The sequence below is a fragment of the Trachymyrmex cornetzi genome, unplaced genomic scaffold, assembly GCF_001594075.2.
Source record: "Trachymyrmex cornetzi isolate Tcor2-1 unplaced genomic scaffold, Tcor1.1 scaffold99, whole genome shotgun sequence".
NCBI lineage: Eukaryota > Metazoa > Arthropoda > Insecta > Hymenoptera > Formicidae > Trachymyrmex > Trachymyrmex cornetzi.
Window position 1 is genome coordinate 864,087 of NW_017300343.1, and position 20,522 is coordinate 884,608.

General features: G+C 33.2%; 1 protein-coding gene across 9 annotated transcripts in view; it reads left to right on the forward strand.

The window, feature by feature from the left end:
• The window catches only part of LOC108770136 (dystrophin, isoforms A/C/F/G/H), a 475,481-nt gene that overhangs the window by 396,097 nt on the left and 58,862 nt on the right, over positions 1-20,522 (forward strand). For 8 of the 9 annotated variants that reach the window (XM_018521482.1, XM_018521491.1, XM_018521492.1 and 5 more), the window contains 2 exons: positions 2,730-2,853; positions 13,618-13,784. In XM_018521482.1, coding sequence (XP_018376984.1) covers positions 2,730-2,853; positions 13,618-13,784 — 291 coding nt within the window. The remainder of the gene's footprint in view (positions 1-2,729; positions 2,854-13,617; positions 13,785-20,522) is intronic. The other variant, XM_018521483.1, reaches the window with a different exon arrangement.

Genomic DNA, 20,522 nt, shown 5'->3' on the forward strand with positions numbered 1-20,522 from the left:
GTGAAATATTTAACGTTCGTTTCTCTGACGGGTAATAGTATCGACTTATATACGGAATTTGTCCATAATAGATGGATTGTAAATAAAAGAAGGTCTGTTTCTATCGAGGTAATAAAATTAATTTGAACGATTGACTTGCTCTTGATACTGATTTTAGGTTTAATAAGACAGATTTAGAATTAATCAGATAATTATCGTAAATTTTTTGTTGCTCGTTTGGTTCAGGAGTGAAAAGTGGAAGGATTACTTTCTCCTTAAAACTGTATAATGTGCATTTAAATTAAAATAATTTTATCATTTGTCGTAATATGTACATAAAACATGTGGGAAAAAGAAATTTCTTTTTAGTAAAATTCTGCAATGAAATTATTCTGAAATAATTAAATCAGTTATCGTATAAATATTACTTTTTATTTATTTATTTTTGTACTGAGCACGTAAAATAGCAGACAAAGAACATTCCTTTTCCGTGGAGAGTTGTATATTAAAAAATTGTTCTGAAATAATTTATCTCCTCGGCGAGATACGCAATACGAACCGCTGGGAGCAGTTAAATGAAGATTCTTATTGTTAATGTCAGATGCTCGTATATTACTGCGATATGCATCAGCGCATTGTTGCCTCGCGTTGTATGTACATCTTGTAATTAACCTCTCGTAATGATAACCGCATTGATAAGGGAATTGTCTAGCTGCGAGCAATTAGAAAATGTTCATCTGTCCAAGTGGATGGATGGCTTTAAATTGTTCTAATTTCTTAATTAACATCTCAACTCGTATGGTTAAGTATGCATTGTGTGCGTAAATTTCTACTCTCTAAATCTGAAAGTGGATAATCACTGATATCAGTGCCAAGTATGCCACTGGTAATCAGTGAGTGAAATGTGAAATTCCTAACCTAGCTAACCTTTGTTATGTGATTTAATTAATCTTATTTTAGTGCATAAATTCCAATTTGGATATTGAATATAGTACTAGAAAATTGAAATTAACATATATAAAATATCAATATTTCAGGATATATTATATAATGCTCAAACCTTCTTTTTTTTTAATTGAACTTCACTGATTAGTCAGTGCCAAATACGTCACTGAGTGATTAGTGAATAGTGGCATACTTGACACTGATATCAGTGATTATCCACTGATTCAGATTTAGAGAGTACGCGCGCAATTTACAAGGAGAATACAAATTTATAATTAATCTACTTGCGATTTTTTTATGACGTAAAATTTTCAAATCTATCGCAATCGATACATTCATATGATTTATACGTGATCTATTTGTAATAGAAAAGCTTTAGAAAAGAAATTTGTACAAGAGAGAAAGAAAAAATAAAGAATAACCGCAATATGAGATTTCTATCACTCCATGCTCGCCGCGTCATCATTCTTCGAAATGGGGAGAGAAAGAAAATAACGACGAAAAATATAAAAATGATTAATGGCCGACATGCGGCGAAATCTATTCTGTAGAACAATTTAATCGATTTATTTAACAATATAATTTAATAATATGCAATGTATTTTATCTTCCAACAGATCAGATTTTCAAAATTTTGTTCGCTAATTGTCGATTATTATTAAATATATGTAACAATAAACAGTCATTATGTGCGAACATGTGAGAAAGAAAGAGAGAGAGAAATAGGAGAATAACTGTTTTATATTACTTTTAAAGATGTAATTATTAAATCGGAAATAATAACGTAACCTATATCTTTATTTATTTTGAATTGGTTTTATATACTATGTCATTATTTTCTCAATCAATTTGTAAAAGCACGGATAGACTCACATTTCTAAAGAAATACGTGGTTTTATTCTTCAAAAATACAAGTATTTTTTGTAAATGGTGACATAACGTCCAATGTAGCACATGTTAAAAAATCAAAAAGAAAAATCACATGAAAAATATCAAGACTTGAAAAACAAAACGTAAAATCGTTTAATTTATATTGTATTGTTATGAAGTATCAATGTCGAATGAAGTTAACGAAATATACAAGTAACCATAAAAATGAAAAAAATTTTCTACTCGGCGACAGTTAAAGACGGTCTTTTTGCTTCACGATTTCGTTCTTCTCGTGAATGAATTTTCCCTTCATAGCAATATAAAAAAAGAAACTAGACATGAACATGTCGTCTGGGGCATCCCTCGACGCGCAGAAAAAGATCCGCGTGTTGCTCGCAGCAAATCCTTAACCCCGTGAAGGACGAGAGATAATCTTGTTAACTAGCGGGTATGCAATATTGTAAAAGTGCCTTTTTACCCACTCGACTTCTTCTCGCTGGCTGCAGCGGGCTAATTTCCAACCCCGCTGCATAACGTCTCCGTCAAACGTAATTACGAACGTACACGTTAATATCTCTGCAGTGCGATGCAGCAGCGTCTGGCTGAGAGAATATTATTTGAATTAATAATATTTATTTGTTTTATTTATTTAAAGTGTAATTGATGTGATAGTGAAAAACTTTTAAATGACATTTCTAAAGCTAATAATGGCGATGACAATATCATCAACTGCATTCGTCAACGTTGTAGTATTATCATCGTTCTATCTTATTTGTCACAATAGACGTATGAATTTAATCGAAATGGGGCTAATTTCTCAAAGCCTTTCCCGTCAGCGAAGAGTTAAACGCCAAGAGAAAACTTGGCACTGCACCAGACACCGATGCTCCTTGTCTCGTTATTTTTGTTTCACGATTTACGCGTCTCCTTTACAGGACGACCATCGTGGCTTTAGGAGGCAGCTGGAGGACAAACGGCCGGTCGTGGAGAACAATTTGCTGAGCGGCCGCCAGTACATCGCCAATGAGCCTCCGCTGTCGGACACATCGGACTCCGAAGGTACGTTATGAATTACACTTAAATTGGGTTTTTCTGTTTTTTAATCTGCAGCTAACAATTTTATATTTACACCAATAAATAAAATTTTATAAAAATATTGCACACAAAAGAGAAGATAATAAAATGTGGCCAACAAGTGGAATGCGTTTTTCGAGAGTAATAATACATAAAAGAACAGAATTATGTTTCATGAAAACAAAGTTGTTCGTGTTAATTATTTTATTACTTTGTTTTTTTTTTGTTTTTAAAAAAATTATTTTCATATGAGATTATCAGAAAACTTGGAAGTTCCAATAGCGTCCACTTCACTCATACGAACGAACAATTCACGAAGAAACAAAGAAAGTCGGCCAAGTACATTCGTCATTAGTTCCGTGAAACCATCTCATAACGCAAGACTGAATTCGCCGATATTGTAGACCTGGTAATTAAGAGCGATGGCGTGAGTACCTTTCAATCTCAACAATTCATAATTTTTGTTCTTATATTTGTAATTTTTCATTGGTTACTGAGAAGTGGCAATAATTTCGAGCGTTCCGGCTTATCTCACCGATTTATCGGTTTGGAAGAAAGCACACAAAATCCTTTTTTAGTTTAATTGCCATTTGAATTAATAAATTGATATTACTGTTATTGTCTTGCTATCGATAATTGTTCTTGGTTAACGTTACTTCTGTAAGAAGATACTTATCCGTAATATTTAGAATTAATTCTCTTGATTTTTAATTAACATATGTATAATGTAATATTAGAAAATATTTTACGTGGACGATATGAAGGAATCGATCATCGGAACGATTGAAAGAAAATTCTTTACGTTTCTCTCTCTGAGTTATCGGTATGATATTTTGCTGAAGTTAATAAAGTCTTACGTGAATCGCAATAAAAATGGATGATCAGTTGATCTTGTCGCGAATATGAGAAAAATCTCATTTAACCTTCTTCTTTCCCCGCGTACAAACTTGCGAACTGTATTTTAATAATTCACACATTTTCTCATGAATTTCCGCGCCAGTTGAGAATTTTGTGCCACGGCAAGAATCCAAGAACAACTGCCGATTGTGCTTGCACTGAAATTCCCGTCTGAAAGACTGCGGAGAAATATTTTCCGTTTTCTTTCTTTTGCTGCTCTCGGTTCTACAGCCTAACCCGCGAGACCAGAAACGAGCTTCATTCTTTACTGTCGTTCCCTTTTCAAGCACGGTAAGGGCAAGGAACGCATAACTGCGACGCCCTGAATATTTCATTTACGTAATCCTGTCTCGCCGAAAGCACGGATATTAAGAAAACCCAGTAGATATTTGATGCGAGATAAAAGAATTATGTTTATTTACTTTGTGAATTTGCAGTGAAAAGTAATCCTCTGCACATCAATCATAAACCTACGAAGAAAAAACAATGATAGGAAAGAGAGGGGGAAAAGGAGGAAAAGCGCAGTATGCTTTTAAAAAAAAGAAAGAAGGAAGAAAGTGAGACTATTGTATCGCACGAGCAACTTAAAATTAATTCTCTGTTCTTATATTTGTTTCAACTTTCTTTTCTCTGTAGACTATGGGTCCTCACCTTTCTTTACTCACTTACTGATAACTCTGACTGGCAAAATCAAAATACATGACAAAAACACGTTCACGTAGTGAGTGAATATACAGAATACGTAAAAATACATAGAAAAATACGTGAAAATACAAAAATACATGCAGAACTATGTGTAAAAATATAAAAATCTCTATCAATTAAAATATATATTTTACGATATGAAATTAAGAAATATAGATTAATAACTCCCCTCCCAGGATAAGAAATTTATTATTAATGATTTTTAGCTACACAAAGATATGTTTTGATCAGTTGCGTGAGGCAAGTCTTATATTTTGTTGAAAATATATATATAAAAAATTTTGACTTTAATATTCCATTTACAATTTTCTTTTTGTTATTTATATCGAGGGATAATCCTTTGTATGATGTAACATACGTTACACTGGTGTTCTTTATATAACTATTGCGAACAATTCTCTTTTTGTACGGTATCATATTGTATCGTAATATCGTTTCAAGTATTCGATTCGGAGATAAAACTTCTAGTGGGCTGTGTTAACGCAACTCTATCGGGAACCGATATGAAGGGTTTCAAAATCAGCTACAAGTGTACACTTTCTAGTGTTTTCGTTCTGTATCAGCAATTCCGAAAGTTGGAAAATTTAGACGAGATGTTTTATTCATGTTGCGTCGTCTCTGATTGAGAAAGAACGGGAAAAATGAAGGAAAACACTAAATAATACATCGAGATAAATTCGATTTCATTGATTTATTCGCAATTTAATGCGCAGAGATTTTATTTCCAATAATTTCATTTACATTTTCGGATATCGCGAATTACATCTTACACGACACAATAAAAATTTGATTAAGAATAATCTTAGTTTTCTTGCGCTCATTCTATATTTTTTATCGGTCAGAAAATAAATTACTTTCTATTGTAACCTACATGGCTATAAAAAAATAGTTTTATTTATTTTAAGTCAAAGCCATTTTGAGAATGTCTCTTATTACATCCGGAAAATATTTATATATGCAAAACTAGAGGAATAGAGAAGAATTATTCATATTTTTCTTTCATAATAACTCTGAAACGAATAAATGAATGAACTTCTTTTTTGCTTTTTATTGACAAATTCTCTACTGTATTTATAAATATATTTACAATATGTTTATTCAATTTTTCTATGACAAAACGATTTATTTGTGTTGTGTCAGCTAGAAAAAAATTTGCTTCGACTATAGGTAAACGTAACTCTGTCGCGAGTCACGTGGCCCCACGTGGGATTTTCAATCGAATTAGAAGTATCGTAGTACATCGATACCAATAGATAGGGGGCTTTAGAAGAGACATTCCCGAGAGGGGACCGGAAACTTGTAGGTGGAATTTACTGAAGTCCCTAAGGAAAGCATGACCTGGTCTTATGTCATCATCTTTCTCTTTCTCTCCTCCCCCCTCCCTCTCTCTCCTAGTGTGTGCTATTATTTAATTTACTAATCAGTCAATAAAAAATATTTATTTCACGTTTATTGTACCGCGGTTGCTATTAACAAACTCAAATTTTAAATATAACAGCAAAGTTTCCGTTGCAACTTCCTTTATGTTTCCAATCGATTATTAATGACCGAATGTTTACGGAATCCGCGAGAACATTGTATAATGTTTCCATTATAGCCTTATGTATTTTTCGATAACGAGAATAGCGGAAAGAGAAGATTATTGGTATTTGTGTACACAATTAGTGATGTGCGAATCGTTCGTTAATCTTCATTAGAATATTATTCGATACCCTTTGAATGAACATACATGTATCTACGTCAATGTACGATAGTTATTATCGTTTATCAGAATGTCGTGCAATTGACGCAAAATATCGAAATAGCCGAACAAACAGTAACAACCGATGATAATAATTTAAGCAAGTTTCGACGGTAAGTTCATTAGTCTCCGTCAAAACATGATCTAATTACTTTTGAAACATATTCGCTCACACTCATTCGTCAATGTTATTGTTATGCATATAACAGGCTATATTGAATGCGATGTTATATTAATATTGTGAAATTAATATATTATCATTAATTTACATTATTTACACTAGTACACTATTTTTAAATGTGTAAATTTCTGAATATGTTTTAGAGAGAAGATTTAAAATTAAATAGTATAAACAAATTATAAATAAGTGAAATAAAATAAATTAAATACATAAGTTAAATGAATTAAATATGATTAAATATCAAAAGAAATGAAAATTTGTAAATCTCTCTACATTAATATATGTTCTAAATTTGTTAACAGATAGATATATTAATTCAATTACACTTTTTTGTAGTACATTTCGTACTTTATTCAATCATTTACATCGGATATTACACGATTAAAAAATATATCGTGTTTTACAAAAATTTTATTATAATATATTATACATTTTATTATATCTTAATATTGTAAATTCATAATCCGACAACTATTTCCTTTTCGCTTGAATAGTGAATGAGTATAAGTTGTTGTTCCACTTCATATATACAAAATTCATTCTTTATATGTACAATATATACTTACGATATCGCGGCCGAAAGCCGCGCCATTGTCATTCACCATGCTGCGTGTAATATCCGACGTAAGATCCCGGAATAACCATAATGATGTCTTCGCTTTGCGTAAAACGGATTTGATCCCAATAACGTGGAAGAGCTCCTGCGAGCGAGCAACTCCAACGACAGCCGCGCGCGATTTCGCTCATTCCGTAGGTAGTCACGTTTCGCGAAACGTGCGCGGCATCGGGTGTAACCAGGCCGGCGGCCGCCGTCGATAAATTTCTGGTGGAATAACATCGCGCGCGCCGTAAGGCCGGATTATACAATATCGACGTTGAATTTCGTCGGGATGGATTATCCGCGAACGGGGTTCGCAGCCCCCGATTGGAGCACAGGAAATTTCGGACTCTCGCGAAACTTATCGATTTTTATTTTTGTTAACTTTAGGTTCAACTCACTCTTTTATATCGCGGAAAGTTTTACAATAAGATAAGATACCTGAGTTGTTATTTTATTTAATAACCACTGCAACAGCAAAAGGCTTTGATCTATCTCGATAGAACACTACAAAATGAAGTGATGTAAAAATCCGATGTGTTACTTCTAGCAAGATAGATTAAATTCTTTTAAACTGAAAAAAATGAGATATTTGATAGAGTCTTCATGTTTTTGGGTTATCTATTTTTTTTTACACTTTGCGTATACCTTTGTACACACAACGCTAAAAATAAAATATTAATTTTAACTTTAGACCTGTAGTTGAGACATACAGAAATGTTAAAATTAGAATTTTGGTGTTAATTTTAACACGTTTGCATGTCTCAAAAAGTCCACTATACGTCTTTAAGTTAAAATTAACATTTTACTTTTAATAGTGTAGTTTACATTTATGAATTTAAGCCAATTTAGTTATACGTCTAACCAGAATGCACCCATCGATAATTCCTTTCTACAATGATTGATCAAGCAGAAAATAGTTGACCGAGAATCAATTTGTCTTTTCTGAATGTCAGCTTGTAGTTAGAAATATGTAATTCTGTAATATTGTCAGACTTTGTCAAATAAAACAGAAATTTCCAATTATACTCAGAAAATCACATAGTCTAAAAAGATTTAAATTGAATTCCGGTGGATTAAAAAAGCTTCAATGTAAAAATTAAGTTCTGACATGAGAGGAATCTTCAAAATGTCAGATATATTTAGCTATTATGGACTTTTGAAGAAAATTAATCCTGTAATTATTTTGAGTGACATATACGAGTGACTCGTATGTACATTTTAAAATCAAGTTATTTCTTAATATTAACTCAGAAAATAATTTTCAAAACTAAATAAATAAAAATTGCCATTTGTAATATTATATTCACTATTCGATATTGTTTATAAATAATTATATAAATTAATTATATAAATTATAAAAGAGTTAATTGATATTATAAATTATACTACTGTAGTAAGGTCCGAAAGTTTTCAACTGAAAGATATATAAAAGGTTATAAGATGAAATAATTTATTTGTCAGTATATACAATCATTTATTATTTTAATCATTTATTATTTTTTAGAGCAATGAATTAATTTTCTATATTATTAAAACATTTTAAATGTATTTTTTCCCTTAAAAGTTGCTTTAAAGTTGTGAAAATCGCAAATAATTCTTTTTCACGAATTTGATTTCACCTTTTAAAAAAATGAATAAATGAATAAATCAAAATGATAAATAAAACTTTTATTTTGAAAACTGAAGTCCAATTCGTGTAAAAAAAATCTACCAATGACGAAGAAATAATATTTTCAATTAAGTCACTTTAAAAGCAAAAATTCAGAATATTTTTTAGTAACAGAAGAATTAATGTCGAGTTCTAAATGTATTGAAATAAATGATGATTACATTAAATCAATAAAAATCAATTTTTGTTCTAAAAAGTGATTTTATATAAAGGGTATTTTTACATTGAAATATAAAAATAAGCGTTTCATTTTATTCTTTTTTATATCCTTTAGTCGGAAACTGTTAGACTTTACAATAAAGTTTGCTAATACGTGGAATAGAATGAAATTTTTTGTACAATTTTGCATTTCGTTTTTATCCATTTTTATTCATATGGCTCGATAGCAGCGGCGGAATTTACGTTCATTGGAGAATCTCGCCGTTACTTCCGCAGTCACCCATTTCCCATTTCCTGATAAATCTGGACGTGGCGGCGATGGAGGAAAGAATTAGCGGGACATTCCAGGGATATGGATAGAGACGAGGGTGGGAAGTCAGCAAGTGAGAGCTAGATAAACTAGTGGCGTACGTGCCCGGAAAGTAAAGCGTCAACTGTTGAATAGATGGTTTAGAGACGAAGAGCACGGTCGCCTAATTCAATTCGTTCAACAGACTACTTTCGGAGACGTTCTTTTTCATTCGATCCGTCTTGTTGTTTTCCGCGGTCGATTCAGCTTTTCGACACCGCCACTCCTTTTGCATCGCGGAGAAGCTACATCACCAGTCTGACGATTCCATTCCACCTGTCGATCTCGGCGAGGAAGATCCGATGGCGTAGAAATAAAACGTTAGATCGCACGCATTTCTTATCGGAAGTGGCTCGAATCATTCAAAGGTATACGAAATAAAAAGTTTCTCTATCTCTCTGATTTCTTTGGCACCCCCCGCAAGTTTTACCGTTTTCGAACGACAGCTTAATGGTGAGCATCGAGTTATCTACCCGGAAAAACGGTTGTAGGTCTCCGATAAATTTTATCATGTAAAACTCTAAAAATCGTATCGATAAAAAATTACGGAGACTTAAAAGATATCGTAAATTTTATCGTGGTTAATATTTGAGATTTTGATTGAATTAAAATTTCTTTTAAAAAAATTCAGTGACATAGAAAGCAATGCAGATCCAATTTATTTGAATGATGGAATATTTTTAACGAGAAGAAAAATAAAGAAAAATAAATTATAAAGGATTGATACAACCTTTCTTCTTTTACTTGCAATCTTCGTTTATGCCATCGAAACAATGACTATCAATTATTATACAAATGCATCGAGAGCACAGAAAGGAAGCTCGCGTGTAAGCGATGCAACATATGCGCATATTTATCGCAACAAATTACTCTCATTTTCTACATTCAACAGACATGCGCTGTGCTTTTCCGCGGCTTGTCATCCATTAATCGTTTCCCCGATTGATCAATCAATGCCACGTGACGCGGAAGATAATCGCACCTGACATCCCATTCTGAACGCAAATCGTTTTTCCCATCTTTTAATATCATCGGCGCTCCTTTATCGCGAAATTTACTACCGCGCATATATCTCACTGGAAACCCGTAAAAATGCCGAGGTAACGCGTGGATTACCGGCGCCCATCAAGATTCACAAGGAACCCTTTTATGCGGTTTTTTCTATGTCATTCAGAAACCTACGTGTAACGAAGCATAGAAACAGCGCGAACTCGGGCTCGAGTTATCCCGAGCCTATCGGGAATTAATTGTCCTATGAATCACGCATCGTATCATGCGGTGGACAGTTTTTATGTGCATGTTTAGCATTGATAACGGCGATGCTGTACCTATATGCCTGCTCGCTGACTCCCTATCTCCGAGTGTTATGTTGATTTATGTTCGCTATGTTTCCCAGCTGGCCTTCGCCGCGATTCATCCTGCGCATCAGTGTTTAATCGTCCCACTGCCCGAATTTATCGATCGACAGTACTGAGAAATCAGGAAAGAGACACGTGCATTTTTACGCGATTCGGTTGATTCGGTCTCTCGTCGCTCCTTTGACAAATATATACTCGTATTTACTGAACGTAAAGTCGGCGTAACGTTACGTTGGAAAGACGTGATCTTCGGTACATTCGTTTCTTTGAATATGTTATTATATATATTATTTTAGGAATGTAGGCAGAAAAGTTTTGTCACTTGAAGAATCGCGCGATCTTATTTTTTCAATATTTTGAACAGAAGGGACTTTGCACTAATTATATGGAAAATTGAGTCTCGGTGAAATAAATTAGTTTTTTTACATACGAGCCTCTTAGTTGACAAGTAGTATAAGTCCAAAATTAGGAAAAATGCATTTGTTATAGAAATAGAAAGTATTAAGAATGTTTGTTTTATCTATCAATTTAATTTACCTTTATTTTGTTTTTAAGTTCATAAAAAATATATATCAATTTTACATCATAAATAAAGTGACCGTAAAAAAAGCTGGACTTATTCCAGAATCACTATTCCAGATATTTTTACACGGAAAAAAAATTTACTTGTTTCAAGTAAATATATTTTCTTGAACTGTAATTTATTGATTGAAAGAATTAATTACTTGCCACAATAAATTTGTTTTTTGTTCCAATAAAATATTATCCTGAAGCAAATAATTTATCAATGAAGAAAATATTTTATTCTAATAAAAACACAATTACCTGTCAGTAGAAAATTGTTTTATTAAATCTAATAAATGTCATTACTTGAATCTGATTGTTGTTAATAAGAGAACATTTTTCTTAAAATATACTTTATGACATGAGTATTAGAAATCGTACATTGATTACTTTTTTAATAAAATATAACTTTTATTTCAAAAAGCAATTTCTTGGTTACCAAAAATATCTACTAGTAACGAGAAAATTGTTTCATAAATTAACTAAATGTCTGCTAGGGACTATTTGAGAAAATTGTTTTCTTGAAACAAGTAAAATTTTTTTTCCGTGTACGGTTACTTTATTTATGATGTAAAATTGATTTTTATTTTTTATGAACATAAAAACAAAATAAAAGTAAATTAAATTGATAGAGAGAGATAAAACAAATATTCTTAATACTTTTTATCTACTTCTATAACAAACGCATTTTTCCTAATTTTTTACTTATGCCACTTGTCAAGGGGCTCATATATAAGATTAAGTTGATTTCTGTACTTTAAATAATTTTATTGAATATCGACTTTGTTGATTTGTGCGCATCATCTCTCGCGCTGACTCTTATAGTCATTATTTCGTTATTTATTGTATTGTTTTCTGAAATCCTTTATTTATTTTATTTGAACATGACTCTCTTTGATGTTACTTAAATTATTTTTCAATCTAACTTTAACATCATAATTTTTAAATTTATCATAATGGATTGACGATGCTTGGATCTGCTTGCGATCGTTGTTGGAGATGAGCTTCCACTATCTACTCCATTCAGCTAAGCAACTGGTTGGCACAACATTAGACTATGTTGAAGATGATTGTCTCTCACCACATTTCCAATGCGGCTGCATTATTGGAGGTCGGAACTACGATTGAGCGAGACGCAGTTCGACAGATTTGATAGTGCGATAAGCGATAATTTTTTATTGCTGAGGATAGCTCAAATAGTGAGCCGAAACGTACAAAATTGAATTTGTATCACATTTATAGGTATTAGTTAGCATTGCACAATATAATATCTAGCGCTGACTCCTAACGCTCTTTTGTATTTTGCCGTTATTTTTTGATTATTTTATTTGTATTCTGTACTTTATATTACTTTTATGTCGAGACGATCAAACCCATTCTACATAAGACGCAGAACACAGGTCGCAGGTAAAACGTATTTTAGATTGTAAAGCCCATTCTACATAAGACACAGGACATAGGTCGCAGGTCGCAAGTGAAACGTATTTCAGATTGTAATAGGTCGTAGATCGCAATACGTAGGACGCAAGACGCAGGACGCGAAAGTTTGAAGTTGACCCAACTTTCTGCGTCCTGCGTTCTGCGTCCTACAATTATAGCATAATTAAAATACGTTGGATTAGTTTCTAGTTTTGCGACCTGCGACTCGTGTTCTGCGTCTTATGTAGAATGGGCTTAATAGGTCGTAGACCGCAATACGTAGGACACAAGACGCAGGACGAAAGTTAAAGTTCACTCAACTTTCTGCATCCTGCGCTCTGCGTCCTACAATCAAATCATAATTAAAATACGTTAGATTAGTTTCTAGTTTTGCGACCTGCGACTCGTGTTCTGCGTCTTATGTAGATGGGCTTTAGATGCGGAGCGATCGCGAGCGGTGGTAGGTTTCGGATGCGATGCGCGCGACATCGAACGAGAGGATAGGGAGATAAGATCGAGAGGGGCAGATTGAGACACGAGATGCAAGTCAGGATTAATAAACTACGTTGTATTTTCGGCTGCGGTCTTAGAACATATACTACTGGAAGCGGAATTGCCTGTGCCATCCATATACCAAACGTGAAGCCAACATCTGTGCGAGAGAGAAAACTAGAGAGTCCCAAATGTTCGCAATTCGTATGCGTCAGCACCGTCTGTGTGAATTGTTATACAGTTGTTTAGTGTTTCTTACACATCTATGTAACGTACGAACGTGTAAGAAAGTCCAGCTTAATTTATTATATAATTTAATAAATATTATTAAATTATTCATTATTGAGCCATTGGAACTATTCATTGTCTGTGACATCTTTTCACATTATAAACTATATCACGTATGAGAACTATTCCATTTCACCGGGATCTAATTTTTCACGTAGTTAGTGCGAGATCCTTTGATATTTAATCACGAAACAATTTTCTATTCGATTATAAAACAGTATATATGTGAAATAATAAAAGTTTAGAGATGGAATGAAAACTAGAACTATGCAGGTTCGTTCTGGGAAAATGTTTAACGCTTTATTTTTGGTTTGCTTTTTCTATAGCAGGCAGAGAATTGGACGGTGATTCCAGAGGCTACAGAAGCGCCGAGGAGCAGGCGCGCGAATTGACGCGGAGCATTCGCCGCGAAGTGAATAAACTTTCCGAGCAGTGGAACGCTTTAATCGAACGTAGCGATGCGTGGAAGCGGAAACTCGACGACACCGCTAACGTGAGTACCTTACTCCATTCTTACTTACACAGAAAGCCGCTTACCCCCGAAGTGTATTCCCTGATATGAATACCAATCTTTTGCTTTTTGCGGAAATAAATCCAAGATCGATATCCTTGAACCAACTATATATACGGATCGAAAAGCTACTTCAAGGAGCCGACACTCGGAATTTTTAACGCGCGAGGGATTATTTTTCGTTCGAGCGGAAAAGCAAAACCGTGTAAACTGTACAATTATATATGTACATAATTGTTTGCGGAGTTTAGAATTATCAAATTTAAAAACTGCATGATTAACGATCTTAGAATTACTAAAATAAAAAGAGCGGTTATCGATGAAATGTTATTTGTTTCGTGTTTACGCAATTCTCTTTTAGGGAAGAAAAAATTTGTTGATCGAGCGAAGATTAATTGTTATACGAAATTTACTACGTGATTTTTATAAGGTAGACGGGCAGCGAGTAATTGTTAGAGAGAAAGAGATGAAATTTATTTTTAATATGTTAGGTACACATGAGGCTAGATGCGCGTAGATACGAAATTCGTGATTTATGATACATCTCGATGGGCTGATAAGAGAGATAATATTTGCGAACGGACTACAAGTTTCGCAAGAATTAATTGATATTTTGTTGTTGGGTGTAATATGCAAACTTAAATTAAGCACGAAACTTAAAGTTTCCTTGCGGCAGCGAGCGAATGCGAAAACTTTGATTTATATCCCCCTTGCTGTGCCGTGATATTATGATAGATTGAGAGAGATAGATAAGTCCATATAATATTAAATGCTATCGAAAGTTTCTTTAGAATTAGCCCTTATGCAACACAAAAGAAAACTTAAATGAGATTCTTTTATCTTTAACGAATATTCTCTTGTAAGGAAAGTTTACATAATTTACTTACGTCCGTAAAAAGATAAAAGAAAATATTAAACGATATAAATTTATTACATTTTTCAAATATTGATTTTTCAATTAGACTGGAAAACAAATTGAACTAATTTTTCTATATCATATTTATAGGTCCTTAAAATTAAAAAAATATTTTATACTTTTTTAGAAATAGTTTCAGATTCTTATAATTAAAATTTATATAAATGGAAGTTTTTTTTTATTTCTTTCTTTCTTCTTTCTACTTCTGTCAATATTGATATCGATATAGTATGACCGAACATACATGACGACTGCGAGACAGAGTATTAAAGTATTTGGTCTTAACAAGAGTTTTACAAGAATGACGACAGCGTTACGAGGCTCAATTTTTCCCTCGTATTGCTTTATGATTGCCATTGCAATTTTCTGTATGAGAGGTTCCATTTGTCGGAACGACTTTGCGCCCTGGAGGAAGCAACCGGACCGTTTATTGGCGAGCACCGAGAAAAGACGTTCGGAAACGAGCTGCCTTGTAGTAAAGACGATCCTCAGACGCGTTCCCGGCCAATCGACGCTCGTGTCGCGTCTAATGCCACCGAAATCTCGAGCTCACGTCTTTTTCGATATCGGAAATAGTTCCCATTTCCGGGACGTCTATTTAATCGCCGGTTCAACTTTGTATTGCGCATGTGTCAATTTGTATTTGATAAAGCACGTAATACAACTATCTCATAGAAGTTGCATTCTCCGGTATTATTGAGAAACGTGGAAACCCTTCAGCTAATAACGTCTCGTTTTACAAAAGGACATCATTATATAGATATACGAGTTTCCTTGAGAAGTCTCGACTTCATTTCAAATTGAATATATATCGAAACGCTGATTTACTTTCTAGTTACAAGTGGTTGGAAATAAGTCCTTCTGTGAACTAAGTCCTTCTAATTGAATAAGAAAATCTTATTGCCTATTTATTCTCTTAAATCTTATAAATTTTTTTTGCATCAACAGTGAATACAAATTAATTTATTCAAAATTACGCTGAATAAAAATTTCTAATTGAAAATGGATGAATCAGAATTTTCTCTGATTAAATTGATTAAAATTCTAATTGAGATAACCGGAATTCTGGTTGATACAATATTTCTGGTAAAATCTATTAGAATTTTTATTTTTACCAAAATAATTATATCAATTAGAATTTTAGTTATCACAACTGGAATTCCAGTAGATTTAACCAGAAAATTCTGATTCGTTTATTTTCCATCAGAGAATTACTATTCAATCCAACCAGACCATTTTTTTCAGTATAATAGCATATATCCCACAAAAAAAGAATGATAATGAAGAGTATAAAACCGCTATTTAGTGTCGAAAATTCAGGAGTCAGGCGAAAAGATGCGATCAAATATTCAGCGGGGAAAATCCGTCGAGCGACTTCATCAAAGAATGCACTCCTCGAGTTTAATGCAAACCTTACGAAGCTCCAGCTCGTGTATACGTCCTCGAACTAAAAAGAGCTTCACTCTACAGCAGGTTCCTCGTCGGAGGAACCGTTTATAAGCATTGCCAAGGAGGACGAGGAGGTGAGATCTCGTCTCCTCTTCGCTGCTCTTAATCCGAGAAGGTCGAGAATTTATTATCGGGCGACACAGCACAACGGGTGTATTCGCGATGCATCGATAATCGTATTCGATTCATCGCTTCTCAGGTGCCCAGGTGCGGGCGGTCGATCGGCGGTGGATCGGAGAGGTGTAAATCGCGCTTTCACGACCCTCGCGCGCGCACGCTTGTCGAGGTTTAATGCATCCTTTCGTGGGCGGAATCGCGTCGACCTCCCCGCGTGATCCCTCGTTTCCCATCCCGGTCCTCTCTTCACCGTCGTGCCTCGTTTTCTTCTCTTTTGCGGCGGCATCACACCCTCGGTCTCATAAGCGGTTTTACGATTTGCATCCCGTTCGCGTGAGAGGCCCGATATTCGAGCACGGTTGAATATTCCACGACTGCGTTCAAGAACGTCATGTGAAAATGAACTCTGCGACGACATCATCTCCGAAGGAATAGTATATCGTATTTCCGGAATCATTTTTTCACAAAAGTAACTATCGACTTGTTTTTGCTTCGATTCCGATTTTATTTGCACAGAATCAGTATATGTGTTTTGGAATATTAAAACCACCTAAAGAGTGCTCTATGGCGATAACTGCTGAAGATGCCAATTTGTTAATTTCCTATAATTATCCTTGTTTTTGGTTAGTAAAAAATTATTTTGTTATTATTTGTATCATTTTTAGAATTTTTTCCATTGTATTTACACATTTTCAATGTTCTGTATTGTAATAATATATCTATACACTGTATATCTATATAAAAAAGAAAAAAATTGAAATAATTAACGGAGCCAAAATGATACCATCGACGATTCTTAAAATAATATTAAAAAATTTTGTCTCAAATCGTTTAAATTAAAACCTGGTCAAAATTTTTCAGAATTATTCGATTTTACTGCACAATTTCTTCTTTATTTAATGAAACGACTATTTAAGCTTAAATAAAGAGACATAGTTATTATTAATAATAGTATTGATTTTTCAAACTCTTAAATTTTTTATGTGAAACTGTTCTCTCTTTTTCTCTCTTTAATATTATCATTATTATTCTTTTATTTTATATTTTTATATCTTGAAACAATTTAACGTCCACTGCGCGAACTAACTCATCGAAAATTATTGAGAACGGAAGAGATTCGAATCGGAGACTATATAAAGGCATGCTTTAATTATTTTTAACGACACGATATTTTAACGTTTATTCGAATCAAACGACATTTATTCGATCATATAACGCAATTTTCACTCATTACAATCTAGATATTCCTCTATTTTCTTTATTATTTTTTTGCTTGTTTCTTTTTCTCTTTTTCTTCGAGAGTTTGCCCTAGAATATTAATAAACGCTTGATCTATCCATCTCTTTAACATCGATGTACGAAATATTCTCAAATGAGATGTGATTCCATCGCAGTTTAATTCTCGAACGGAGCGCAACGCGCATGCATACCAATCGGATGGAATTCACGATACATCTACGCAATATTGTCTGCGTCGATACGTCGTCTACGTAACAGCAGAACTCTGATCGCATAACTGCGAAACAAGTAACTTGTGTATGTCGATAACATAAAATAATATGATGATATAATAATGTATATAATGACCATAATATATGATCTGTATAATGTGCATATAATGACGCTTATTGGATCCTTGTTTATTCGAATGTTCTTCACACTTGCTTGTTATCGATCACACTTGCGTGAAAAACTAAAACCATGACGAATAATTGATAATTTTAATTCGAACGGAAAGGTGCGGAAGGTAACTAAAAATATTATCGAATACAGTTGTAAACATCAAGTGTTATAATTAAACTGAAATGAACGATTAAACGACACGGTGAACTAACAATACAAGTTGTAAAATATTAATTGACTTACGCAATGTATACAATAATCATTAATATCACTTTATTAATCAGTTACTTTTTTGAGAGGTACCTTTTAATCTCTTGATTATGAATATTATTAATACAACTGTTAATGTTGACAGTTAAATTGATTGTAGTGTATTAATATTTATTTGTCCAGAAAAAAACTTTATTTAAATAAATGTTATTTGAAATTTGATCATTAAATTTGAAAGTTTGAAGAGATATATGGCATAAAATGTTTTACATATTTAATATTTATTAAGGAAATATTTGTCTTTTCTAGATTCACTGATAATTAACGAATCTGTCAAATTACAATAGAAATTTATATATTTTATGTCACACAGTTGAATAATCAGCTGTATATCTAATCCAAGATTTAATTTTGACTTTGACAAAGAACAGACAATAATTTTGTAATGAATCCTGATATAACGCCAACGCAGCATTGTGGGGAATCTATTTTAATATAATTCAAACACATCATCGACTATATATACCTATATATATATCTATATGTAAGCGGTTTATGCTGTTCAGAATAGTTAATTGTGCACGAATAGTTAATCCATTATTATTATTTCAGTATTTGATTAAATTACTAACGTTCAATGCCTACAAAATTCATATAATAAAGCTGATTTTGTTTCCAAAAGTTTCAGGACTTTTTCTAATTTCATTTAATTAAGTACAAAAATTATCTCTGTTGTACATAGTTTTATTTAATTTAAATGTATCCGTCCAGTAAGTTTATCATGACCAGTATGATCGTCTCTCTTATAAAATCGGAATTTCATGGCTCTTATATCTATTTGCATAATTTAATGGAACATCATATTGTATATCCTGGCTAGTCACTGCTTTGGTATGTGTATGTTAATGTAATCACTACAAGTCTTCAAAAATTCATCTTGTTACAAATTGTACATGAACACAGTTATCGAGGGAACCTCGATTGCTTCCAGTAACTAGTGAGGCTTAATTGCAAGATGTATATTCATCAATACTTCTGTTTGTTCTTGTTACCGTGAATTTGAATAACTGCCAACTTATAGCTTCCCCTTTCGATCTGCACGAGCCGCGTTAATAAAATTGAGTAAATCAGCCTCTCAAGACTCGGCGACGAGATTCTTTTCCTTACGCTCCATTCGAAGTGTTTCTTCGATTCCGAATTGATAATGTGCACATTTATACATATCAGTCTGCGGGTTTATCGCACGAAAATGAATTAATTGATTGGTTGATGAAAGCCTCAAACACTAGAGAAAAATGCTTGCGGTAGTATTTGTCAATTAAAAGTGCATCATGTTAACGGTTATGTGACCGATATGATGCACCCGGAAGATCAAAGTTTTAGCGAATCAGGAGAGTTCGCGATGCAAATGCATAATTCATGAGTGAAACACAATTTAACTTTTAAATTCCACGTTCTCGCCACTGCCTTCCCGCCTTCCTCCCTTCCGTCTACCCTATCCTTCGTCGTGCTTTAATTATCGGCTATCTGGTAATTACGGACGACACTTTCTTTTTGGTCGCCGATACCGCCCGGAATTCACCGCGGTCTTATATTAATTTGAGTTCCTATCTGTCCTATCGGCTCCGTACGCCCCGATAGCCCAAAATCATCCCCAGAAATGCAAACGAGGCGAAGGAAAATGTTTTTTCGAATAGTTCTTTGTTCCTTTTATTGGAAAATCTATACGAGAACCATCGATGCTTAGCTGATACGAACGATCGTTCTTATGATTTTACCAAAGCTTTGAATAAAAAAGATGTTATATTCTCTATCTTAAAATTTTTATATCTTTTAAAACCGAAATCGTTTAAGCTTGAAAGATAAAATGGACGTAAGTAGAAAATTTTTATTTTTATTAAGTAATATTTTACAATGTAACTAATTCTTATTTAATTCTTTCGTAAAATATAATTGAAAAATTACACAAAATAACAGTAAAAAAATTTTATAGAAATAAAACACGAAACACAAATTTTATTTTTCAATTTTTTTATTTTTATCAATGATCATATAATCTTATTGTCACGAAATTTTGGTTAATCAAACAGAGTTACATATTAATTCATAAGAAAAAACTAGGTATGTTTTTGAGATGGACAGGAAGAATTCATTTTATATCAAGACAAAAATGGTCGTGGCATTTCCGTAAAAATGTATTTCTTCTGAATCTCCATGTAGGTACGTCGCGAAAGTTCTTTCAATGTAGATAAATGAAAAACTTAACATTATGAGTTCTGCTGCTGTAATTTCTCAACTGCTGGCAACAAAACAAATATTGACATATATTAAAAAGTCTTTTCCTGGAGTTGATAGACGCCCATCATTTATTACGAGCAGAGAAGTTTTATCTCGAGAATGAAGCG